This window comes from Heterodontus francisci, chromosome 30, assembly GCF_036365525.1.
Source record: "Heterodontus francisci isolate sHetFra1 chromosome 30, sHetFra1.hap1, whole genome shotgun sequence".
Taxonomy (NCBI): domain Eukaryota; kingdom Metazoa; phylum Chordata; class Chondrichthyes; order Heterodontiformes; family Heterodontidae; genus Heterodontus; species Heterodontus francisci.
In genome coordinates, this window is record NC_090400.1 from 612,442 (window position 1) to 638,990 (window position 26,549).

Genomic DNA, 26,549 nt, shown 5'->3' on the forward strand with positions numbered 1-26,549 from the left:
AGGGGAATAGATAGGCATTTCTGTGGCTGCAAGAGAGATTCCAGGATGGTAAGTTTCCTCCCTGGTGCTAGGGTCAAGGATGTCTCAGAGCGGTTACAGGACATTCTGAAGGGGGAGGGCGAACAGCCAGTGGTCGTGGTACACATTGGTACAAACAACATAGGTTAAAAAAAAAGGATGAGGTCCTAAAAGCAGAATATAGGGAACTAGGAAGTAAGTTGAAAAGTAGGATCTCAGAGATAGTGATCTCAGGATTACTACCAGTGCCACGTGCTAGTCAGAGTAGAAATAGCAGGATACATCAGATGAATACGTGGCTGAAGAGATGGTGCGAGGGGGAGGGTTTTAGATTCCTGGGACATTGGGATTGGTTCTGGGGGAGGTTGGACCAGTACAAACTGGACGGGTTACACCTGGGCAGGAGTGGAACTGATGTCCTAGGGGGATTATTTCCTAGAGTGGTTGGGGAGGGTTTAAACTAAAATGACAGGGGGATGGGAACCTTTGCAAGGAGTCAGAGGAAGGGGGATCAAGGACAAGAACAAAAGACAGTAAGGGGAATAAGAAAAGTGATAGGCAGAAAAATCAAGGGCCAGAATCAAACAGGGCCACAGTGAAAAATAGTGGGAAGAGGACAAGTAATGTTAAAAAGACAAGCCTTAAGGCTTTGTGCCTTAACGTGCGGAGCATTCGCAATAAAGTGGATGAATTAATCGCGCAAATAGATGTAAATAGGTATGATATAGTCGGGATTACGAAGACATGGCTACAAGGTGACCAGGGATGGGAAATGAACATCCAGGGGTATTCAATATTTAGGAAGGACAGACAAAAAGTAAAAGGCGGTGGAGTTACATTGCTGGTTAAAGAGGAAATTAATGCAATAAGATATTAGCTCTGACGATGTGGAATCCGTATGGGTAGATCTGAGAAACGCTAAGCAGAAAAAAATGTTAGTGGGGCTTGTGTATAGATTTCCAAACTGTAGTGGTGAGGTTGGGAATGACATTAAACAGGAAATCAGAGACGCATGCGATAAAGGAACATCTGCAATTATGGGCGAGTTTAATCTGCATATAGATTGGGCAAATCAAATTAGTCACAATACCGTAGAGGAGGAATTCTTGGAGTGCATACGGGATGGTTTTCTGGACCAATATGTTGAGGAACCAACGAGAGAACAGACCATCCTAGACTGGGTACTGTGTAATGAGAGAGGAATAGTTGACAATCTAGTGGTGCGAGACCCCTTGGGGACGAGCGACCATAATATGATGGAATTCTTCATCAAGATGGAGAGTGACATAGTTGATTCTGAGACTAGGGTCCTGAATCTTCGTAAAGGAAACTACAAAGTATGAGGCGCGAGTTAGCCATGACGGATTGGGAAACATTACTTAAAGGGATGACGGTGGATAGGCAATGGCAAACATTTAAAGAGCGCATGGATGAACTGCAACAATCGTTTACCCCTGTCTGACGCAAAAGTAAAATGGGAAAGGTAGCCAAACCATGGCTGACAAGGGAAATTAGAGTTAGCATTAGATCCGAGGAAGAGGCATACAAATTTGCCAGAAACAACAGAACTAAGGATTGGGAGCAGTTGAGAATTCAGCAAAGGAGGACCAAGGGATTGATTAAGAAGGGGAAAATAGAGTACGAGAGCAAGCTTGTGGGGAACATAAAAACTGACTGTAAAAGTTTCTATAGGTATGTGAAGAGAAAAAGATTGGTGAAGACAGTCAGAAACAGGAGAATTTATTATGGGGAACAAAGAAATGGCTGACAAACTAAATGCATATTTTGGTTCTTTCTTCACAAAGGAGGACACAAATATCATATCAGAAATGTTGGGGAACACAGGGCTTAGTGAGAAAGAGGAACTGAAGGAAATCTGAAATAAAAACAAGAAATGCTGGAAATACTCAGCAGGTCTGGCAGCATCTGTGGAAAGAGAAGTAGAGTTAACGTTTCGGTTCAGTGACCCTTCTTCGAAACTGGAAGGAAATCAGTATTAGAAGAGAAATGGTGTTGGGGAAATTGATGGGATTGAAGGCCGATAAATCCCCAGGGCCTGATGGTATGCATCCCAGAGAACTTAAGGAAGTGGCCCTAGAAATTGTGGATGCAATTTCAAGATTCTATAGACTCTGGAACAGTTCCTGCAGATTGGAGGGTAGCTAATGTAACCCCACTATTTAAAAAGGGAGGTAGAGAGAAAGTAGGGAATTATAGACCAGTCAGCCTGTTGTTGGTAGTGGGGAAAATTCTAGAGACCGTTAGCAAAGATTTTCCAGCAGAGCACTTGGAGAACAGTGTTAGAATTGGACAGTGTCAGCATGGATTTCTGAAAGGGAATGACAAATCTACTAGAATTCTTCGAGGATGTAACGATTAGAGTTGATGAGGGGGAGCCAGTGGATGTGGTTTATTTGGGCTTTCAGAAGGCTTTCGACAAAGTCCCACATAGAGATTAGCATGTAGAATTAAGCGAATGGGATTGGGGGTAGTGTATTGTGATGGATAGAAAATTGGTTGGCGGACAGGAAACAAAGAGTAGGGATAAATGGGTCTTTTTCCAAATGGCAGACAGTGACTAGTGGAGTACCGTAGGGATCGGTGCTCGGACCCCAGCTATTCACAATACACATTAATGATTTAGATGAGGGAACTAAATGTAATATCTCCAAATTTGCAGATGACACAAAACTGGGTGGGAGGGTGAGTTGTGAGGAGGATGCAGAGAGGCTTTGGGTGATTTAGACAAGTTGAGTGAGTGGGCAAATGCATGGCAGATGCAGTATAATGTGGATAAATGTGAGGCTATCCACTTTGTTAACAAAAACAGGAAGACAGATTATCTAAACGGTTATAAACTGAGAGAGGGGAATATGTAGCGAGACCTGGGTGATCTCGTACACCAGTCGCTGAAGGCAAGCATGCAGGTGCAACAGGTGGTAAAAAAGGCAAGTGGTATGTTGGCTTTCATAAGCGAGAGGATTCGAGTACAGGAGCAGGGATGTCTTGCTGCAATTACACAGGGCCTTGGTGAGGCCACCACTGGAATATTGTGTGCAGTTTTGGTCTCCTTATCTGAGGAAGGATGTTCTTGCTATAGAGGGAGTGCAGCAAAGGTTTACCAGACTGATTCCTGGGATGGCGGGACTGATGTATGAGGAGAGATTGAGTCGGTTAGGATTATATTCGCTGGAGTTCAGAACAGTGAGGGGGGATCTCATAAAATTCTCACAGGACTGGACAGGGTAGATGCAGGAAGGATGTTCCCGATGATGGGGGAGTCCAGAACCAGGGGTCATAGTCTCAAGATATGGGGTAAAGCTTTCAGGACTGAGATGAGGAGAAATTTCTTCATCCAGAGAGTGGTGAGCCTGTGGAATTCACTACCACAGAAAGCAGTTGAGGCCAAAACATTGTATGTTATCAAGAAGGAGTTAGATATAGCTCTTGGGTCTAAAGGGATCAAAGAGTATGGGGCAGAAGCAGGAACAGGTTACTGAGTTGGATGATCAGCCATGATCATGAAGAATGGCAGAGCGGCCCAAAGGGCCGAATGGCCTACTCCTGCTCCTACTTTCTATGTTTCTATGTCTATGGTACAAACTGCTGCCACTGTGCACTGGAGGAAGTGCATGTTTAAGGTTGTGGATGGGGTGCCAATAAAGCAGGCGCTTTGTCCTGGATGGTGCTGAGCTTCCTTAGTGTTTTTTTTTAGATTAAATTAGAGATACAGCACTGAAACAGGCCCTTCGGCCCACCGAGTCTGTGCCGGCCATCAACCACCCATTTATACTAATCCTACACTAATCCCATATTCCTACCACCTGTCCCTATATTTCCCTACCACCTACCTATACTAGTGACAATTTATAATGGCCAATTTACCTATCAACCTGCAAGTCTTTTGGCTTGTGGGAGGAAACCGGAGCACCCGGAGAAAACCCACGCAGACACAGGGAGAACTTGCAAACTCCACACAGGCAGTACCCAGAATCGAACCCGGATCCCTGGAGCTGTGAGGCTGCAGTGCTAACCACTGCGCCACTCTTGTTGGAGCTGCACTCATCCAGGCAAGTGAAGCGTGTTCCATCGCACTCCTAACTTCTAATGTGTGTTCCAATGCCAACTTTAAGGGCATTTAAGTGGTCATTGGATAGACATATGGATGAAAATGGAATAGTGTAGGTCAGATGGTCGGCGCAAAATCGAGGGCCAAAGGGCCTGTACTGCGCTGTAATGTTCTAATGTTCTAACTTGTGCCTTGGGGCCTCAGGAGGTGAGTTATTCACTGAAGAACTCCGGGCCTCTTACCTGCTCTTGTTGCCACAGTATTTATATGGCTAGTCCTATTAAGTTTCTAGTCAATGATAACCCCCAGAATGTGACAGTGGGGCCTTTAATGAGGTAACGGCGTTGAATGTCAGGGGAGATGGTTAGATTTTCTCTTGTAGATGGGCATTGCTTGGCACTTGTTTGCCGTGAATATTATTTTCCATTTACCAGCCCAAGCCTGAATGTTGTCCAGGTCTTGCTTGTGGATATGGACTGCTTCAGTATCTGAAGAGTTACAAATAGTACTGAACACTGCGCAATCATCAGCGAACATCCCCGCTTCTGACTTTACGATAGAGGAAGGTCATTGATGAAGCATCTGAAGATGGTTGGGCCTAGAACGCTACCCTAAGGAATGCCTGCAGTGATGTCCTGGGGGCGGAGATGATTGACCTCCAACAACCACAACCATTTTTCTTTGTGCTAGAGAAGCGTTTCACTGTCACCCCACCCCAATTCCATGATGCCACATTCCGTCAAATGCTGCCTTGATGCTACCTCACCTCAAGTTCAGCTCTTTTGTCGATATGCAGACCAAGGCTGTAATAAAGTCTAGAGCCAAGTGGTCCTGGTGGAACCCAAATGGAGTATCACTAAGCCATATATGCTGATTAAGTCCCGCTTTATAGCAAGTCAATTACAGCTTCCATCACTTTGTTGATGATCAAGAGTAGACTGACGGGACAGTAATTGGACAGATTGGATTTATCCTGCTTTTTGTGGACAGGATTTCCCCAGGCAATTTTCCGTATTGTCGAGTAGATGCCAGTGTTGTAGCTGTACTGGAACAGCTTTGCAAGGGGCGTGGCGAGTTCCGGAGCACAAGTCTTCAGGACTACAGCTGGGATGTTGTCAGAGCCCACAACCTTTCCTGTATCCAGTGCCTTTAGCCATTTCGTGATTTTCTGTGACTGAATTGAACTGGCTGAAGACTGTAATCTGTGGCAGTGAGCATCTCAGAAAGTGGCCAAGATGGAACATCCACTCAACATTCTGGCTGAAGATGGTTGCAAATGCTTCAGCCTTGTATTTTGTACTCACATGCTGGGCTCTACCACCATTGTTTAATTGTTTACCGCCATTCATGACTACCTCATGTCGATATCAAAAAGGAGGTGTTGGATGTCTTGAAAAACATTAAGGCAGATAAGTCCCCAGGGCCTGATGGGATCTACCCCAGAATACTAAGGGTGGCAAGGGAAGAAATTGCTAGGGCCTTGACAGAAATCTTTGCATCCTCATTGGCTACAGGTGAGGTCCCCAAGGACTGCAGAATAGCCAATGTTGTTCCTTTGTTTAAGAAGGGTAGCAAAGATAATCCAGGAAATTATAGGCCGGTGAACCTTCCATCAGTGGTAGGGAAATTATTGCAGAGGATTCTTCGGGACAGGATTTACTCCCATTTGGAAACAAACAAACTTAGTAGCGAGAGGCAGCATGGTTTTGTGAAGGGGAGGTTGTGTCTCACTAATTTGATTGAGTTTTTTGAGGAAGTGACAAAGGTGATTGATGAAGGAAGGGCAGTGGATGTTCTCTATATGGACTTCTGTAAAGCCTTTGACAAGGTCTCTCATGGCAGACTGATACAAAAGGTGAAGTCACACGGGATCAGAGGTGAGCTGGCAAGATGGATACAGAACAGTCATAGAAGACAGAGGGTAGCAGCGGCAGGGTGCTTTTCTGAATGGAGGGATGTGACTAGTTGTGTTCCACAGGGATCAGTGCTGGGACCTTTGCTCTTTGTAGTATATATAAATGATTTGGAGGAAAATGTAATTGGTCTGATTAGTAAGTTTGCAGACGACACAAAGGTTGGTGGAGTTGCGGACAGTGATGAGGATTGTCAGAGGATACAGCAGGATATAGATCGGTTGGAGACTTGGGCGGAGAAATGGCAGATGGAGTTTAATCCGGACAAATGTGAGGTAATGCATTTTGGAAGATCTAATAAAGGTGAGAAGTATACAGTAAATGGCAGAACCCGTAGGAGTATTGACAGGCAGAGAGATCTGGGCGTACAGGTCCACAGGTCACTGAAAGTGGAAACGCAGGTGGATAAGGTAGTCAAGAAGGCATACAGCATTGCTTGCCTTCATCGGTCGGGGCATAGACTATAAAAATTGGCAAGTCATGCTGCAGCTGTACAGAACCTTAGTTAGTCCACACTTAGAATATTGCATGCAATTCTGGTCACCACACTACCAGAAGGAAGTGGAGGCTTTGGAGAGGGTACAGAAGAGGTTTACCAGGATGTTGCCTGGTCTGGAGGGCATTAGCCATGAGGAGAGGTTGGATAAACCCAGATTGTTTTCACTGGAACGACGGAGGTGGAGGGGCGACATGATAGAGGTTTAAGGTGAGAGGGGATGTGCGAGGCAAGTTCTTTACACAGAGGGTGGTGAGTGCCTGGAACCTGCTGCTGGGGGAGGTGGTGGAAGCAGGTAGAGACGTTTAAGAGGCATCTTGACAAATACATGAATAGGATGGGAATAGAGGGATACAGCCCCCGGAAGTGCAGAAGGTTTTAGTTTAGGCAGGCATCAAGATCGGCGCAGGCTTGGAGGGCCGAATGGCCTGTTCCTGTGCTGTCCTGTTCTTTGTTCAAACCAGCAGTTAACTTCAACTTTTCAACATCAGCTTATCAGACAATCTTTAGAAAATAACCCACTTACTCCCAGCCACCTTAACCACTTTATAAACTCATGACAATGTGGTTCATCAATTAATGAGGACATCATCTTTACTGCTGAGTGCAAGGACAGGAAGCAGCCTTCTATTTAGGTTCAACTCTGAGCACTCTCTTTGTTGGGGCATCACTAAATCAAACTGCGAGGTGAGGCCAGGCAAGAAGGATCCTGGGGTCTAAGGCTGTTGAAAAAGATGTCTAAAGAAACATCCAAGATAAGCTAGGTTTTCTTTTACATAAAATAGAAAGTAATCAAAATATTCAGTCGGTCAGGCAGCATCAGTGGAGAGAAAGAGTGTTAACATTATAAGTCAGTGTCCTTTCATCAGAACTGAAAAAAGGTTTTAAGCAAGAACAGAGGCAGGGAGAGGTGGGGAGGGGAGGAAAAGTACAAGGAAGAAGATCTGTGATAGGGTGGAAAGCAGGAGAGATTGAACGACAAGGAATGATGATGCAAGGCAAAAGCGGATGGTAATGGGAAAAGTGAAGAAACAGAAGTTGGGTTTAGAGAAGAGTAGTATCGTTAGCAGCAGCTGCTGCCTGAAAAAATGGGAACAGTGATTATGATCTGAAATTGTTCAACTGTTCTGTGCTCAATCATTCCACGATTCTATAATTTGATGTTGAATCCGGAAGGCTGTAAAGTGGCGAAAAGGTGAGGTGCTGTCCCTCAAACTTACGTTGAGCTTCATTAGAATAGTATAGGGAGCTTAAAGTGGGAGTAAGGTGGAGAATTAAAATGATAGGTGACCGGAAGCTCAGGGCACATTTGCAAACTGAATGGAGGTGTTCCACAAAGCAGTCACCCAGGCTGTATTTAGTCTACTCAATGTAGAGGAGACCACATTGTGAGCAGTGAATACAATATACTACAGGGAAATTATAAATAAATAGCTGTTTCACCTGGAAGGAGCGTTTGAGGTCGTGGACGATGGGAAGAGAGAAGGCAAAAGGGCAGGTGTGGCATCTACTACACTTGCATGGGAAGGTGCCGTGGGAAGGGTGTTGGGGTGATTGAAGAGTGGACCATGTTTTCACGGAGAGACTAGCCTCTGCAACACTGAAAGGGAAGGGGAAGATGTGTTTAGTAGTGGTGGCATCACGTTAGACGTGGCGGAAATGGCGGAGGTTAGACAGCAGATGGTGGTAATGATTCAGCTGCTCACATTTGCATCTCCTCGAGACTGAGCTTTTGTTTCTTTTCTTGTCCCATGACCATCCCCTTTTATCTTTCACCATCATTTGTCATTTAATTTCCAAAGTGATTCCTGACAACACAGTGTCCCGCTGACATCATCAAAGTGCACCAAGCTGCGCACATGCTCAGCTACATCTTGCCAGGATTAAGTGGCGAGTGTGCGGGATGACGTCCTCGCGCAGCACCAACGTCATCGCGGATCTGCGCCTGGTCCATCTTCACACATGTGCGATCGAGCTTCAGCGGGTATCTAGCACCCCACCCCCCCCAACTCGGTTGGAGGAAGTGGCTGAATGGAAGTCTCTGAGGCTGGAGCTCGATCCCCGTCACTCGCTCCCACCCCTCTAGCTGCTCTACCCCCCTCGGCAACTCGCTCCAGGCCTCAACGCTTCCTCCCCTCAGCTGCTAGCCCCAACTCCCCTGGCCAATTGTTCCCCGCTTGTGCCACCCCGCTCTCCGGCCACTCGCTCCCTGCTTTCACCCCCCGCTCCAGCTGCTAGCTCTAGGCCGCGCCGCTTCCCTCCTCTCGGCCACTCACTCCTACGTCACCCCTTGCGGCCTGCTTTGCTTCTTCGGGCAGCGCATGGAGACTGATCAAACATGCGAGCGAGTGGCCGAGAGGAGGGAAGCCGCGCAGCCTAGCACTAGCAGCGCTTGGGGGACTGGGGGGGTGAGCGAGCGAGCGAACGGAGAGCGGGGTGGTGTGAGCGGGGAACAATCAGCCAGGGGAGTGAGGGGAGCAGAGAGGTCTGGAGCAAGCAGCTGAGGACGGGGATGAACGGTGCTGAAGCAGTCAGTGGGGAGGAGAGAGAGAAAGCGAGTAGCCGAGGGGGGAGAGCGGCCAGTGGGGCGGGAGCTGCGTTCAGGTGAAATCAGTCCGGCTTAGTCAGATAAACGAATCATGATAACGAATTGGCAGCACATTTTATACTCTGCCCAATTTTCTTCTCCATTGAACGGGGTGACCATCTTCCAATGGAAATTCAATCACAAAATTCCTTTTGTATTTAATAGGATTACTGGAATATTAAATCAATTTGAGGATTACAGTTAGTATCCTACAACTGGATAGTAGCATATTACTGGGCTTCCATCCAACAATGTAAGGTTAGTTTGCTAGAAGGCTGCGTTTGCTGACAATGCTACCACTAGGTGGCGCTGCAGCTGCCAGGACTACAGATGGTGCTGCTCAAATAATCACACGAAGGCAACCTGAACCCGAGACACCACACGGGTAGTGTCTCCCACCCGCCCTCCTCCTCGAACCAAAAAAAAAAGGACTCGGTGGTGTGTAGATAAGGTTCTATTTCTCTTTTTTTTTATCGTGTGATTGGTAAAAACTTTTCGTTCCTTTTTCATTTAACTAAGTTAAGCTTAAGATTAAAAATGGCAGGAGATCTCAGACCCGTGTCATGCTTCTCTTGCTCAATGTGGGAGCTCAGGGACACGGCTGATGTCCCTGACTCCTTCACGTGCAGGAAGTGTGTCCAGCTGCATGTCAGACCGCATGACGGCTCTGGAGCTGCGGATCGACTCACTTTGGAGCATGCGCGATGCTGAGGAGGTCGTGGATAGCACATTTAGTGAATTGGTCACACCGCAGATTAGGATTGCTGAGGGAGAAAGGGAATGGGTGACCAAAAGGCAGAGAAAGAGCAGGAAGGCAGTGCAGGTGTCCCCTGCGGTCATCTCCCTCCACAACAGGTATACCATTTTGGATACTGTTGAGGGAGATGGCTCACCAGGGGAAGGCAGCAGTAGCCAGGTTCATGGCACCGTGGCTGGCTCTGCTGTTCGGAAGGGCAGGAAAAAGAGTGGAAAGGCTATAGTCATCGGGGATTCGATTGTAAGGAGAGTAGATAGGCGGTTCTGTGGTCGAAAACGAGACTCCCGAATGGTATGTTGCCTCCCAGGTGCACGGGTCAGGGACGTCTCAGATCGGCTGCAGAACATTCTGAAGGGGGAGGGTGAACAGCCAGTTGTCGTTGTGCACATAGGCACCAATGATATAGGTAAAAAACGGGATGAGGTCCTACAAGCAGAATTTAGGGAGTTAGGAACCAAGTTAAAAAGTAGGACCTCAGAGGCAGTAATCTCAGGATTGCTACCAGTGCCACGTGATAGTCAGAGTAGAAATGAAAGAATAGTCAGGATGAATGCGTGGCTTGAGAGATGGTGCAGGAGGGAGGGGTTCAGATTTTTGGGACATTGGGACCGGTTCTGGGGGAGGTGGGACTATTACAAATTGGACGGTCTACACCTGGGCCAGACTGGAACCAATGTCCTTGGGAGTGCTTTTGCTAACGCTGTTGGGGAGGGTTTAAACTAATGTGGCAGGAGGATGGGAACCAAATGAGGAGGTCAGTGGACAGTAAGGAGCTAGTAACGAAAGCCTGTAAGGAACTAGATAATGAAGTAAGCGTGACTAAGGGGAAGAGTAGGCAGGGAGCAGATGATGAACGCAAAGGGAGTGGTGGTCTGAGGTGCATTTGTTTTAATGCAAGAAGTGTAGTAGGTAAGGCAGATGAACTTAGGGCTTGGATTAGTACCTGGGAGTATGATGTTATTGCTATTACTGAGACTTGGTTGAGGGAAGGACATGATTGGCAACTAAATATCCCAGGATATCGATGCTTCAGGCGGGATAGAGAGGGAGGTAAAAGGGGTGGAGGAGTTGCATTACTGGTCAAAGAGGATATCACAGCTGTGCTGAAGGAGGGCACTGTGGAGGACTCGAGCAGTAAGGCAATATGGGCAGAACCCAGAAATAAGAAGGGTGCGGTAACAATGTTGGGGCTGTACTACAGGCCTCCCAACAGCGAGCGTGAGATAGAGGTACAAATATGTAAACAGATTATGGAAAGATGTAGGAGCAACAGGGTGGTGGTGATAGGAGATTTTAATTTTCCCAACATTGACTGGGATTCACTTAGTGTTAGAGGTCTAGATGGAGCAGAATTTGTCAGGAGCATCCAGGAGGGTTTTCTAGAGCAGTATGTAAATAGTCCAACTCGGGAAGGGGCCATACTGGACCTGGTGTTGGGGAATGAGCCCGGCCAGGTGGTTGAAGTTTCAGTAGGGGACAACTTTGGGAATAGTGATCACAATTCCGTAAGCTTTAAAATACTCATGGACAAAGACGAGAGTGGTCCTAAAGGAAGAGTGCTAAATTGGGGGAAGGCCAACTATACCAAAATTTGGCAGGAGCTGGGGAATGTAGATTGGGAGCAGCTGTTTGAAGATAAATCCACATGTGATATGTGGGAGGCTTTTAAAGAGAGGTTGATTAGCGTGCAGGAGAGACATGTTCCTGTGAAAATGAGGGATAGAAATGGCAAGATTAGGAAACCATGGATGACAGGTGAAATTGTGAAACTAGCTAAGAGGAAAAAGGAAGCATACATAAGGTCTACGTGGCTGAAGAAAGACGAAGCTTTGAAAGAATATCGGGAATGTAGGCGCAATCTGAAACGAGGAATTAAGAGGGCTAAAAGGGGTCATGAAATATCTTTAGCAAACAGGGTGAAGGAAAATCCCAAAGCCTTTTATTCATATATAAGGAGCAAGAGGGTAACTAGAGAAAGGATTGGCCCACTCAAGGACAAAGGAGGAAAGTTATGCGTGGAGTCAGAGAAAATGGGTGAGATTTTAAACGAGTACTTTGCATCGGTATTCACCGAGGAGAGGGACATGAAGGATGTTGAGGTTAGGGACAGATGTTTGATTACTCTAGGTCAAGTCGGCATAAGGAGGGAGGAAGTGCTGGGTATTCTAAAAGGCATTAAAGTGGACAAGTCCCCAGGTCCGGATGGGATCTATCCCAAGTTGCTGTGGGAAGCGAGAGAGGAAATAGCTGGGGCCTTAACAGATATCTTTGCAGCATCCTTAAACACGGGTGAGGTCCCGGATGACTGGAGAATTGCTAATGTTGTCCCCTTGTTTAAGAAGGGTAGCAGGGATAATCCAGGTAATTATAGACCGGTGAGCCTGACATCAGTGGTAGGGAAGCTGCTGGAGAAGTTACTGAGGGATAGGATCTATTCCCATTTGGAAGAAAATGGGCTTATCAGTGATAGGCAACATGGTTTTGTGCAGGGAAGGTCATGTCTTACCAACTTAATAGAATTCTTTGAGGAAGTGACAAAGTAGATTGATGAGGGAAGGGCTGTAGATGTCATATACATGGACTTCAGTAAGGCGTTTGATAAGGTTCCCCATGGTTGGCTGATGGAGAAAGTGAAGGCGCATGGGGTCCAAGGTGTACTAGCTAGATGGATAAAGAACTGGCTGGGCAACAGGAGACAGAGAGTAGCAGTGGAAGGGAGTTTCTCAAAATGGAGACGTGTGACCAGTGGTGTTCCACAGGGATCCGTGCTGGGACCACTGTTGTTTGTGATATACATAAATGATTTGGAGGAAAGTATAGGTGTTCTGATTAGCAAGTTTGCAGACGACACTAAGATTGGTGGAGTAGCAGATAGTGAAGGGGACTGTCAGAGAATACAGCAGAATATAGATAGATTGGAGAGTTGGGCAGAGAAATGGCAGATGGAGTTCAATCAGGGTAAATGCGAGGTGATGCATTTTGGAAGATCCAATTCAAGAGTGAACTATACAATAAATGGAAAAGTCCTGGGGAAAATTGATGTACAGAGAGATTTGGGTGTTTAGGTCCATTGTTCCCTGAAGGTGGCAACGCAGGTCAATAGAGTGGTCAAGAAGGCATACGGCATGCTTTCCTTCATCGGACGGGGTATTGCGTACAAGAGTTGGCAGGTTTAGGACTTTGGTTCGGCCACATTTGGAATACTGCGTGCAGTTCTGGTCGCCACATTACCAAAAGGATGTGGATGCTTTGGAGAGGGTGCAGAGGATGTTCACCAGGATGTTGCCTGGTATGGAGGGCGCTAGCTATGAAGAGAGGTTGAGTAGATTAGGATTATTTTCATTAGAAAGACGGAGGTTGAGGGGGATCTGATTGAGGTGTACAAAATCATGAGAGGTATAGACAGGTTGGATGGCAAGAAGCTTTTTCCCCAGAGTGGGGGATTCAATTACTAGGGGTCACGAGTTCAAAGTGAAAGGGGAAAAGTTTAGGGGGGATACGCGTGGAAAGTTCTTTACGCAGAGGGTGGTGGGTGCCTGGAACGCATTGCCAGCGGAGGTGGTAGACGCGGGCATGATAGCGTCTTTTAAGATGTATCTGGACAGAATGGGCAGGAAGTAAAGAGATACAGACCCTTAGAAAATAGGCGTCATGTTTAGATAGAGGATCTGGATCGGCGCAGGCTTGGAGGGCCGAAGGGCCTGTTCCTGTGCTGTAATTTTCTTTGTTCTTGTTCTTTGTTTAAACACATGGCAGCACACAAGAGAGAGAGCGCGAGCGGGCGGGGTCGGGGGGAGGAGGAGATGGCCCCCGCCACCACCACCAAGTTCTTTGGCCGCGCTCTCCCCGCTTCCCCCACTCTCTGTACGCGTTACTCGATGACGTTATCTCCGCATGCGCCAACCAGTCCTGGCAATGCGGAACGCGCAGAGAGCAGGAGACAATCTACGCATGTGTGCAGATTGGCACAGTCTGATGACGTCAGCTGCCGGCTGCGTTGTCGATAATCACTTTGTTGCTGGAACGATCCGGCATTTCCTGTGATAAATTGAGCTGCGCCATCTTTAATCCTGGCAGCTGCCTGAATGCCGCAGACAGTGATGTTCCAGTTGAAGAGCCTGCATTTGCGCATGTGCAAGTACTGCGCCACCTCGTGGTTGCATTGTTAGCAAACGCAGCCTTTAATTTCTCCTGCCTTCCACCCTATCACAGATTTCCCTTTTGTTCTTTCCTCCCCTCCACCCTTTTCCCTGTTTCTGTAATTGCTTAAAACCAATTACATCTCTAACTTTTGCCATTTCTGAGGAAAGGTCAGTGACCTGAAACGTTAACTCTGTTTCCCTCTCCACAAGTGCTGCCTGAACTGCTGAGGATTTCCAGCATCTGTAGGATTTTGTCTTTTGTATTAGCTTTTCTTTCATGTATTTATGGTGCTTACTTTTCCAAAGAATGGAAATACTCAAAGTTAGATCACTTTGAGGCTTTTGATGTAAGAGAACTGTTTATCCCCTTACCTGGTGATGGTTTAGATATAAAGTCAAATGTGAGGGGGTTGGGAATCCTAAGTGCCAGGAGCTGTAGCATCACACTCGCCAGATTACACCTGCATATAGCAACACAAGGACAGGTTATAGAACTGCATTGGCCGAGGTCAGCATCAAATCATACTGTAATACAACTTGTCACAGCAAACTGTAACTGGGATTTAACTATCAGCAACAACATAATGCAAATTGTTTCTATAAGTGCAATGTATCGACTGGAATCACCTTTGTATCTCTGGTACGGTCATGTTTTGGAATTTTTCAAACTCTTCCTCGGTGTAGAGTCGGTAACAGATTCCTGCTTGTTGCCGTCCTGCTCGCCCTGCTCGCTGCCACGCTTGAGCTTTGGAAACTCGCTGCACAGCAAGCACCTCCAATCCACTCTCTACAACACAGCAACATTTATTACATTTCTCTAGCTCCAGTCTACTTGATTCAGTCAGTAGATGGGCCCATTTTAGAATAAATCCTCAACTTGCACAACCACTGGGCAGAAAAGTGATTCATGTCCTGTTGGCGTTTGAGAGATAATTGGGCCTCTCAATTTCACCTTTCCACAGTGATCAATCACAGTGAAGAGATGAGAAAAAATTCTCCCTTGAAAAGAGCGTCCTGTTGTGTTTCAATTATGTACGGCTTTAAACAGTAAGTGTCAGAAACAGAATTGGAAGCCTGGCAACACGACGGGTATGGTCATTATCTTGAATGCAGTACAGATTACAACAACTCCACTGAAGCCCAAAACAACAGCATAAATACAAAAAGAAATTCTGTGTCTGCTGAAGCCAAAGGAATGTCGCAAACAATTCACTCAATATTCTGGTAAAGGGGAGAAACACAGGAAAACCAACAAATATTAATACGCAGGAAGAAACACTAATTCTCTCCCACAGTCTGTTAAAGGGGCAGAAGGGGTCAAGAGTTACTGTCACACATTGTAAATGGGGAGGGGTCAAGTGTTACTGTCTCACTGTAAATGGAGGGGTCGAGTGTTAGTGTCACTGTAAATGGGGGGGTCACGAGATTACATAAACTGTGGTTGCATTCACTGGAATTTAGAAGGTTAATGGGTGATTTGATCGGTATTTTCAAGATATTAAGGGGAACGGTCGGGTCGGATTGGGTGAAACTATTTCCGCTGGTTTGGGAGTTTAGGACCAAGGGGCACAGTCTTTAAAATCAGAGCAGGACCTTTCAGGAGTGAAATTAGCGAACACTTTTACAAAGAAAGGCTGGAAAATGTTTACAACAGTCTTCCGTAAATGGAAATTGATGACAGATAAATTGTAAATTTTAAATCTGAGATTGATAGTCTTTCGTTAACCAAGTGCTTTAAAATATATGGGACAAAGGCAGGTATATTTGTTGTTAGGTTTCAGATTCAACATGATTTCTTCAAAGGGGGAACAGGCTCGAGGGGCTAAATGGATGACTCCTGCTTCTGTATAGTGCCTAGTAACACATCCCAAGGTGCATCACAACAGCCTTATCAGACAAAATGTTATCAAGCCACTGAGATCTTAGGACAGGTGACCAAAAGCTTGGTCAAAGAAGTAGGATTTAAGGAGAGTCTTAATGGAAGACAGAGGAGTGGAATGGCAGAGAGGTTAGGGGAGGGAATTCTAAAGTTCAAGGCCTTGGCAACTGAAGGCATGGCCGCCAATGGTAGAGCGGTGAAAATCAGGTATGCGCCCAAGGCCACAGTTCTGCCCGCTCACTTCATCTATGTCCCATAGAATAGAGGCAGAAGCAGGGTGAAGACAAGAGGGGGATCAGAGCTGAAAGGGAGGGGTCGCCATGAGGGAGTAGGTAGGAGAGGGAGAGGTGTGAGGGAACGAGGAGAGGCAGAAATGTGTGGAACTTACCAGGGGTGTAGCGTTTGGCTTTCACCATGCCTGTATCCACAACATACTTGATGCCTGGAATTGTGACAGATGTCTCAGCAATGTTTGTGGAAAGAATCACTTTGCGGCAGTCCTGCAGAATAAAACACAAACCATCACAAGTCACTGTAGAATCCTTCATTTTTATTTAACACCGCTTCCCAAATTTTGCTTGTAGTCTCCTCCCCAGCGCCCTGCACAAAAAGACATTAATCATTTGAGCTTTGACAGTAAGCGTTTTGTGGTGCTACCAATAGAGTCAGAGCTTTTTTTATTCTTTCGTGGGATGTAAGCAGTGCTGGCAAGGTCAGCATTTATTGCCCACACCTAACTGTTCTCGAGAAGGTGGTGTTGAACCGCTGCAGTCCATCTGGTGTAGGTGCACCCACAGTACTGTTCTGGAGGGAGTTCCAGGTTTTTGATCTAGCAAAATAGTTCCAAGTCAGGATAGTGTGTGGCTCGGAGGGGAACTTGCAGCTGGTGGTGTTCCCATGCATCTGCTGCCCTTGTCCTTCGAGGTGGTAGAGGTCGCGGGTTTGGAAGGTGCTGTCTAAGAAGCCTTGGTGAGTTGCTGCAGTGCATCTTGTGGATGGTACACACTGCTGCCACTGTGCGTCGTTGGTGGAGGGAGTGAATGCTGAAGGTGGTAAATGGGGTGCTGCGCCCTGGATAGTGTCAAGCTTCTTGAGTGTCGTTGGAGTTGCAAGTGAAGAGTATTCCATCACACCCCTGACTTGTGCACTGTAGATGATGGACAGGCCTTCGGGAGACAGGAGGTGAGTTACTCATCGCAGAATTCCCAGCCTCTGATCTGGTAGCCACAGTATTTATACAGCTGGTCCAGTTAACTTTCTCCCAGGATGTTGATAGTGGGGAATTCAGCAATGGAAATACTATTGAATCTCAAGTGGTGATGGTTAGGTTGTCTCTTATTTGATATGGTGATTGCCTGGCACTTGTGTGGCATGAATGTTACTTCCCATTTACCAGCCAAGCAACATCTTGCCATCATTCAGTAACTGAACAAACATTCTCAGTTCTCATCTGAAGATCTTACCTCCACAGTTTCCAATTCATGCTCCCCGAAGCCGCAACAGCCCACTCCTACCTCCTTCCCAAGATCCACAAACAGACTGCCTGGTAGACCTGTCATTTCAGTCTGCTCCTGCTCCACTGAACTGAGTTCTTTGTGTCTTGACACTATTTTTTCTCCCCTTGTCCAGTCTCCCCCCACCTGTATCTATGACTCTTCTGATGCCCTCCATCACTTGAAGAGTTTCCAGTTTCCTGGCCCGAATCTCTCCTCTTCCCCATGGTCATCCAATCTCTCTACACCTCCATCCCCTACCAGGACGGTCTGGGGGCTCTCTACTCCTTCTTTGAATAATGGTCCAACCAGTTTCCATCTACCACCACCCTCCTCCGCCTGGCTGAACTTGTCCTCACATTGAACAACTTCTCCTTTAACTCATCTCACTTCCTCTGGGTAAAAGGTGTTGCTATAGGTAACTGCATGCATTCTGTCTTTTTGTGGGATATGTGGAACATTCCTTGTTCCAGTCCTACTCAGGGTTCCTCTCTCAACTCTTTCTCCATTACATTGATGACTTTATCTGTGCCGTTTCCCGCTGTTGCCCTGAACTGGAAAACTTCATCAACTTTGCTTCCAATTTCCACCCTTCTCACCTCCACATGGTCCACCTTTGACCCTTCCCTTCCTCGACTGCTCTGTCTCCATATTTGGGGATAGGCTATCAATTCATTATAATCCCACTGATTCCTGCAGCTACCTCGATTACACTTCCTCACACCCCGCTTCCTGGAAGGACTCCATTCCATTCTCCCAGCTTCTCCGTCTCCGACGCATCTGCTCCGATGCCACAACCTTCCACGTCAGTGCTTCCAAAATGCCTTCCTTTTTCTCAACTGAGGATTCCCCCCCTCACCGTGGTTGACTGGGCCCTCGACAGTGCAAGACCCTTTTCCCATACTTCTGCTCTCACCCCTTCCTCTTCCTCCCAGAACCACGATAGGGTTCCCTTTGTCCTCATCTTTCACCCCACCAGCCTCTGTATGCAATGGATCATCCTCCGCCATTTCTGCCACCTCCAGTGTGATGCCAACTAAACACATCTTCCCCTCCCCTTTCTGCATTCCAAAGGGACCGTTCCTCTGCGATAACCTGGCTCATTCCTCTATCATCCCCAACAACCTGTCCCCTTCCCACAGCTCTTTTCCATGCAAACACAGGAGATGTAACACCTGCCCTTTTACCTCCTCTCTCCTTACTGTCCAGGTGAAAGAGCGATTTACATGTATTCCTTTCCATCCAGTATACTGTATTTGTTGCTCACAATCCGGTCTGCTCAACACTGGGGAGACCAAACGCAGATTGGGTGAGTTTGCAGAACATCTCCAGTCAGTCCACATGCATGACCCCAGGCTTCTGGTGACCTGCCATTTTAATCCTCCAACTTGCTCTCGTACTGAAATCTCTGTCATCAGCCTACTATAGTGTTCCAATGAAGCTCAATACGTGCTTGAGGAACCGTACCTCATCTTCCAATTAGGGACTTTACAGCCTTCTGGACTCAACATTTGAGTTCAACCATTTCAGACTGTCATCTCTGCCCCATTGTGATTCAGTTTCTTTGCATGTTTCAGCCTTAATCTTGTTTATCTCTTTTTTTTCTCCTCTTGTTTTGCCATTCACACTTCCTCTGGACACATCTTTTGTCTCTTTACTTGTCCCACTATTACTCCCTGTGGCTCTGCCTGACCAACCTTCCACCTATGACAGATCTTCCCTTTTGTTTTTTTTTCTACCCTCCCCCATTTGACCTACTAATACATTTCTATCTTTTCCCAGTTCTGATCAAACGTCATCGACCTGAAATGTTAACTCTATTCTTCTCTCCAGATACAGCCAAAGCTGAACATTCTCAGTTGATGTCTCTGCATAATGATCAGGAGCAACAACACTCACCAATTTTTCCTTTCGTTAATCCACAAGTGCCACAATTGTAATACTACTATTTCTAGAACAAAGAACAAAGAAAATTACAGCACAAGAACAGGCCCTTCGGTCCTCCAAGCCTGCGCGTATCCAGATCCTCTATCTAAACATGTCGCCTATTTTCTAAGGGTCTGTATCTCTTTACTTCCTGCCCATTCATGTATCTGTCTAGATACATCTTAAAAGACGCTATCGTGTTCGCATCTACCACCTCCGCTGGCAACGCGTTCCAGGCACCCACCACCCTCTGCGTAAAGAACTTTCCATGCATATCCCCCCTAAACTTTTCCCCTCTCACTTTGAACTCGTGACCCCTAGTATTTGAATCCCCCACTCTGGGAAAAAGCTTCTTGCTATCCACCCTGTCTATACTTCTCATGATTTTGTACACCTCAATCAGGTCCCCCCTCAACCTCCGTCTTTCTAATGAAAATAATCCTAATCTACTCAACCTCTCTTCATAGCTAGCGCCCTCCATACCAGGCAACATCCTGGTGAACCTCCTCTGCACCCTCTCCAAAGTATCCACATCCTTTTGGTAATGTGGCGACCAGAACTGCACGCAGTATTCCAAATGTGGCCAAACCAAAGTCTTATACAACTGTAACATGACCTGCCAACCCTTGTACTCAATACCCCGTCCGATGAAGGAAAGCATGCCGTATGCCTTCTTGACCACTCTATTGACCTGCGTTGCCACCTTCAGGGAACAATGGACCTGAACACCCAAATCTCTCTGTACATCAATTTTCCCCAGGACTTTTCCATTTACTGTATAGTTCACTCTTGAATTGGATCTTCCAAAATGCATCACCTCGCATTTACCCTGATTGAACTCCATCTGCCATTTCTCTGCCCAACTCTCCAATCTATCCATATTCTGCTGTATTCTCTGACAGTCCCCTTCACTATCTGCTACTCCACCAATCTTAGTGTCGTCTGCAAACTTGCTAATCAGACCACCTATACTTTCCTCCAAATCATTTATGTATATCACAAACAACAGTGGTCCCAGCACGGATCCCTGTGGAACACCACTGGTCACACGTCTCCATTTTGAGAAACTCCCTTCCACTGCTACTCTCTGTCTCCTGTTGCCCAGCCAGTTCTTTATTCATCTAGCTAGTACACCCTGGATCCCATGCGACTTCACTTTCTCCATCAGCCTACCATGGGGAACCTTATCAAACGCCTTACTGAAGTCCATGTATATGACATCTACAGCCCTTCCCTCATCAATCAACTTTGTCACTTCCTCAAAGAATTCTATTAAGTTGGTAAGACATGACCTTCCCTGCACAAAACCATGTTGCCTATCACTGATAAGCCCACTGTTTTGGTTAAATCTGCTAAATCAGCACAGAACAGAGATTGAAGCTGGGCTTTTCTAGTCTCTATGACTCATTACACACTTATGAACACTCACATTTGTACATCAGATATTGTCTTGGCTTCAGCGCCACTGGTCACTTATAGAAATGAACCATGCATCCCACATGATCTGAGTGCAGTCTCTCAGTAAATGATACAGAACCCCTACTTGTATGTTGGCTAGTGGATTCTGTCCCAGCTCCACATCACTCTCCTCTCTCTGAAAAGTGGTCAGAATTTACATTCTCAATAGGCTGAGATTCAACAAGTGGTTTTTATTTCTCTCGAGAATCATAATGATACAGTAGGAGGCTGCCATTTTCCCCACTGCACCTGTACCAGCTCTTTAAAAAAGCTATGCATACATTCCCACTGCCCTGCTTTTTCCCCGATAGCCATGTAACAGATTCTCCTTCAAGTATTTATCCAACTCCCTTTTGAAAGTTATTAATGAATCTGCTATCACCACCCTTTCAGGCAGCACATTCAAGATCACAACAAATTGCGAAGTAAATAACATGTTTCCAAATGTCACCTCTGGTTCTTTTATCAATCAAGTTAATTCTGTGTCCTCTGGTTACAGACCCTTCTGGAAAACAGAAAACTGGAAACATTTTCTCCTTATTTTTGCGATCAAAACTGTCATGACATTGAACATCTGTATCAAGTCTCTTCTTAACCTTCTATGCTCCAAGAAGAACAACCCCAGCTACGCCAGTCTCTCCACATAACTGAAGTCCCACACCCTTCATATCATTCTGGTAAATCTCTTTTGCACCCTCTCCAAGGCCTTGACATCTTTCCTGAAGTGTGAAGTCTAGAATGGGACACAATAATGCAGCTGAGGCCGCACCAGAATATAAAGGTTTAGCGGAACTTCCTTGCTTTTGTACTCTTTTACTTAAGCCAAAGATCCCTTATGTTTTTTTTTGAAAAAGTCTTTTCAACTTCTGATACCTTCAAAGATTTCTGTGCCTACATCCCCAGGATGTTCTTGTATCCACTTTTAAAATTGTACCATTTTGGGTCAAAATCCTGGAACTCCCTTCCTAACAGCACTGTTGGGGTACCTACACCCCAAGGAGTGCAGTGATTCAGGTCGGCAGCTCACCTCCACCTTCTCAAGGGCATTAGGGACGGGCAATAAATGCTGGCCTGGCCAGCGACGCCCACATCCCACGCACAAATAAAAAAAATTTGTTTATATTGCCTCTCCTTATTCTTCCTATCAAAAGTTGATCACTTCTGCGTTAAATTTTATCTGCCCACGCCCTCCTGTTACTATCCTCCTCATCGTTTACTACACTTCCAAGTTTCACATCACCTGTAAACTTCAAAATTACCCTGTATACCCAAGTCAAGGTCAATAATATATCAAAAAAAGCAGTGGTTTGAATACCAACCCGAGTATACGTCTTTCCAGGTTAAAACAATTATTCATCACTATTCACTGATTAGTCTGTTAGTCAATTATGAGCCCATGCTGCCACTCTCCCTTAGATTTCATGGGCTTTAGTTTTGTTAACAAGTCTATTATGTAGTTCTTTGTCAAACACCTTTTGAAAGTCGATGTACACAACTTCCTCACTAACCCTCTCCATTACTTCAAAGAACTTAATCAAGTTGGTCAAAAATAATTTGCCTTTCACAAATCAAGGCTGACATTCATTTATTCACCCATACCTTTCACAGAATAATACAGTGCAGAAGAGGCCCTTCGGCCCATCGAGTCTGCACCGATACATTAAAGACACGTGATCTGTCTACCTAATCCCATTTGCCAGCAATTCGCCCATAGCCTTGAATGTTATGACGTGCCAAGTGCTCATCCAGGTACTTTTTAAAGGATGTGAGGCAACCTGCATCTACCACGCTCCCAGGCAGGGCATTCCAGACCGTCACCACCCTCTGGGTAAAAAAAGTTCTTCCTCAAATCCCCCTTAAACCTCCCGCCCCTCACCTTAAACTTGTGTCCCCTCGTAACTGACCCTTCAACTAAGGGGAACAGCTGCTCCCTATCCACCCTGTCCATGCCCCTCATAAACTTGTATACCTCGATCAGGTCACCCCTCAGTCTTCTCTGCTCCAGCGAAAACAACCCAAGCCTATCCAACCTCTCTTCATAACTTAAAGGTTCCATACCAGGCACCATCCTGGTGAATCGCCTCTGCACCCCCTCCAGTGCAATCACATCCTTCCTATAATGTGGCAACCAGAATTGCACACAGTACTCCAGCTGTGGCCTTACCAAAGTTCTATACAACTCCAACATGACCTCCCTGCTTTTGTAATCTATGCCTGGATTGATAAAGGCAAGTGTCCCATATGCCTTTTACACCACCATATTAACCTTCCCTTCTGCCTTCAGAGATCTATGGACAAACACGCCAAGGTCCCTTTGTTCCTCGGAACTTCCCAGTGTTAGACCATTCATTGAATACTTGCGTGTCACATTACTCCTTCCAAAGTGTATCACCTCACATTTTTCAGCATTAAATTCCATCTGCCACTTTTCTGCCCATTTGACCATCCCGTCTATACCTTCCTGTAACCTAAGACACTCCACCTCACTGTTAACCACTCGGCCAATCTTTGTGTCATCCGTGAACTTACTGATCCTACCCCCCACATAGTCATCTATGTCGTTTATATAAATGACAAACAATATGGGACCCAGCACAGATCCCTGTGGTACGCCACTGGACACTGGCTTCCAGTCACTAAAACAGTCATCTGTCATCACTCTCTGTCTCCGACAGCTAAGCCAATTTTGAATCCACCTTAACAAGTTACCCTGTATCCCATGTGCATTTGCTTTCTTGATAAGTCTCCCATGTGGGACCTTGTCAAAGGCTTTGCTGAAATCCATGTAAACTACATCAACTGCACTACCCTCATCTACACACCTGGTCACATGCTCAAAAAATTCAATCAAATTTGTTAGGCATGACCTCCCTCTGACAAAGCCATGCTGACTATTCCTAATCAAATTTTGCCTCTCCAAGTGGAGATATATTCTCTCCTTCAGAATTTTCTCCAATAGTTTTCCTACCACTTTCCAAATGCCAAGTGATTTTGTCGTGGATTATTGGCTGTAAAAAGTCTCCCCACCATTGAGGTTAGGCTGACTGGCCTATAGCTGCTGGGTTTATCACACGCCTCTCTTTTGAAGGTGGGCTCTTGCGATCCTCCAGTCCTCTGGCACCACTCCCATATCTAATGAGTATTGGAAGATTGTGGCCAGAGCCTCTACAATTAACCAAACAATTATTGTCAGCATCCAGACCAGGTGGCTTGTCAACTTTGAGGACTGCCAATCTTTTAAATATCTCCTTTTTATTTTTATCTTTTCCAATTTTGTTCTTTCTTTACTGTTACATTGGCAGCATCCTCCTCCCCATTGAAGACAGATGCAAAGTACTCATTTAGTGTCTCTGCCTCCACAATCGGTCACTTCCTTCCATTGACTACACTTTTATTATTTACATACTAGTAAAATCAGGGTCTTAGCACAAAAGGAGAGGAGGCCATTCAGCCCATCAAGTCCATGACAACTCTCCACAGAGCTATCCTGTACTGTCTCTCTAGCCATGTGTTAACCTGTTTTATCCTGCTATTCCTATACTCACTAGCGCATAGCACTGAGCTCTTTAATTTCTTCTAGAACTCCTGAAACAGTGACTGCAGGACTTCAACATTTTCCTTCCTGTCATTGGTTCCCACATAGATCATGACTTCTAGGTGTTTCCTCTCCCCCTGCAGAACATTCTGTACTTTCTCAGTAATGCCCTTCAAATAGGTGAAATATTAACTAATTTACCTCATCAATGCATAAAATAAAAAGGTCACCCTCTGACATGTGTCAGCTGTGGCTCAGTGGATAGCACTCTCACCTAAGTCAGAAGGTTGGGGGTTCAGGTCCCACCACAGAAGCCTGAGCACAAAAGTCTGGACTGGCACTCCAGTGCAGTACTGAGGGAGTGCGGCACTGTCAGAGGTGCTGGTCTTTCAGATAAGATATTAAACCAAGATCCTGTCAGCTCTCTTAAGCAGACGTAGAAGATCCCTTGACACTGTTTTCAAGTGTCCTAGGCCCAACTACCTTCAGCTGCTTCAACAATGACCTTCCCTCCATCATAAGGTCAGAAGTGGGGATGTTCACTGATGATTGCACAATGTTTAGCACCATTCGCGACTCCTCAGATACTGAAGCAGTCCGTGTCCATATGCAGCAAAACCTGAACATCATGCAGGTTTGGGCTAACACGTGGCAAGTAACCTTCACACTTGACAAGTGCCGGGCAATGATCATTCTAAACAAGACAGAATCTAACCATCTCCCCTTGATGTTCAATGGCATTACCATTGCTGAAACCCCTGCGATCAACATCCTGGGGTTTACCATCGACCAGAAACTGAATTGGACCAGCCACATAAATACCGTGGTTACAAGAGATCAGAGGCTAGGAATTCTGTGGCGAGTAACCCCTCTCCTGATTCCCCAATGCCTGTCCTCAAGGCACAAGTCAGGAGTGTGATGGAATGTTCTCCACTTGCCTGGATGGGTGCAGCTCCAACAAAATTTAAGCAGCTCGACACCATCCAGGACAAAGCAGCCTGCTTGACTGGCACCGCATTCACCACCTTCAACATTCACTCCTTTCACCACCTACGCACAGTGGCAGAAGTGTGTACCATCTACAAGATGTACTGCAGCAACACACCAAGGTTCCTTAGACAGCACCTTCCAAACCCACAACCTTTACCACCTAGAAGGACAAAGGCAGCAGATGCATGGGAACACCATCACCTGCAAGCTCCCCTCCAAGCCACACACCATCCTGACTTGGAACTATATCTCCGTTCCTTCTAAAGGCCTGCTCCCCAACCCGAACCCGATGGGACCTGATGACGTGTCGGGGTCAGGTTGGGTCAGGCCGTTCTTCCAGGTCCAGCCTTTGGGCTTGGGTCGGGTCCGGGTCAGGGACACACAGCAAGAATTGCAGGTAAGAGTTAAAAACTTACCTGAGCTGGGAGTCCGGGACGTCAAAGAGGGAAACTCTGAGTCTGTGCAGTGAGCCTCTCTTTGACGTCATCACGCTCATGCTGCAGCTTCCTGAAGATTGGGAGTCGCAAGGTAAGTAAAGGGAACATTCCGGTGGTCGGGTCGGGCTGGGGTCAAGTCGGGTCCAGCGCAGGGGGAAAATGGAAGGATTCAGGCCAGGTCGGGCTCAGGTCCGATGTGGTTCCATCAGGTTCGGGTTGGGGTTTTATTTTGTGACTTGAGCAGGCCTTCAATTCCTTCACTGTTGCCGGATCAAAATCCTGGAGCTCCCTTCCGAACAGCACTGTTGGTGTACTTACACCCCAAGGACTGCAGCAGTTCAAGAAGGCAAGTCACCACTACTTTCTCAAGGGGCAATTAGGGATGGGCAATAAATGTTGGCCTAGCCCACGACACCCACATCCCATGCACAAATATAAAAAAAAGAGCAGGGGGGGCTTTCCCAGTGTCCTGGTCAATATTTATTTTGCAACCAACATCGCACAAAAAGGACGATCTGACCATTATCTCATGGCTGATTGAAAGCGCTTGTTGTGGGCAGATTAGCAGCTGCGTTTCCTGCATTAAAACAGTGACTATCGTTTAAAAGTATTTCCTTGTCTGTCAAGCACTTTGGAACATCCTGAGGACAAGAAAGGTGCTATATAAATGCAATTCTTTCTTTTTCCATTATGCCTGTCAATGCAGATTTTGCTGTAATGTCAATAGAAACACAAGAACAGGAGTAGACCATTCAGCTCCTCGGGCCTGCTTTGCCAGTTAGATCATGGTTGATCTGTATCTTAACTCCATCTACCTACCTTGTTTCTGTAACCCTTAATCCAGTTTTT

General features: G+C 46.2%; 1 protein-coding gene across 2 annotated transcripts in view; it reads right to left on the minus strand.

The window, feature by feature from the left end:
• The window catches only part of dhx33 (DEAH (Asp-Glu-Ala-His) box polypeptide 33), a 118,676-nt gene that overhangs the window by 18,511 nt on the left and 73,616 nt on the right, over window positions 1-26,549 (minus strand). For both annotated transcript variants that reach the window (XM_068010013.1, XM_068010014.1), the window contains 3 exons: window positions 16,250-16,361; window positions 14,610-14,769; window positions 14,355-14,443 (listed from right to left, as the gene is read on the minus strand). In XM_068010013.1, the coding sequence (XP_067866114.1) occupies window positions 14,355-14,443; window positions 14,610-14,769; window positions 16,250-16,361 (361 nt within the window). The remainder of the gene's footprint in view (window positions 1-14,354; window positions 14,444-14,609; window positions 14,770-16,249; window positions 16,362-26,549) is intronic.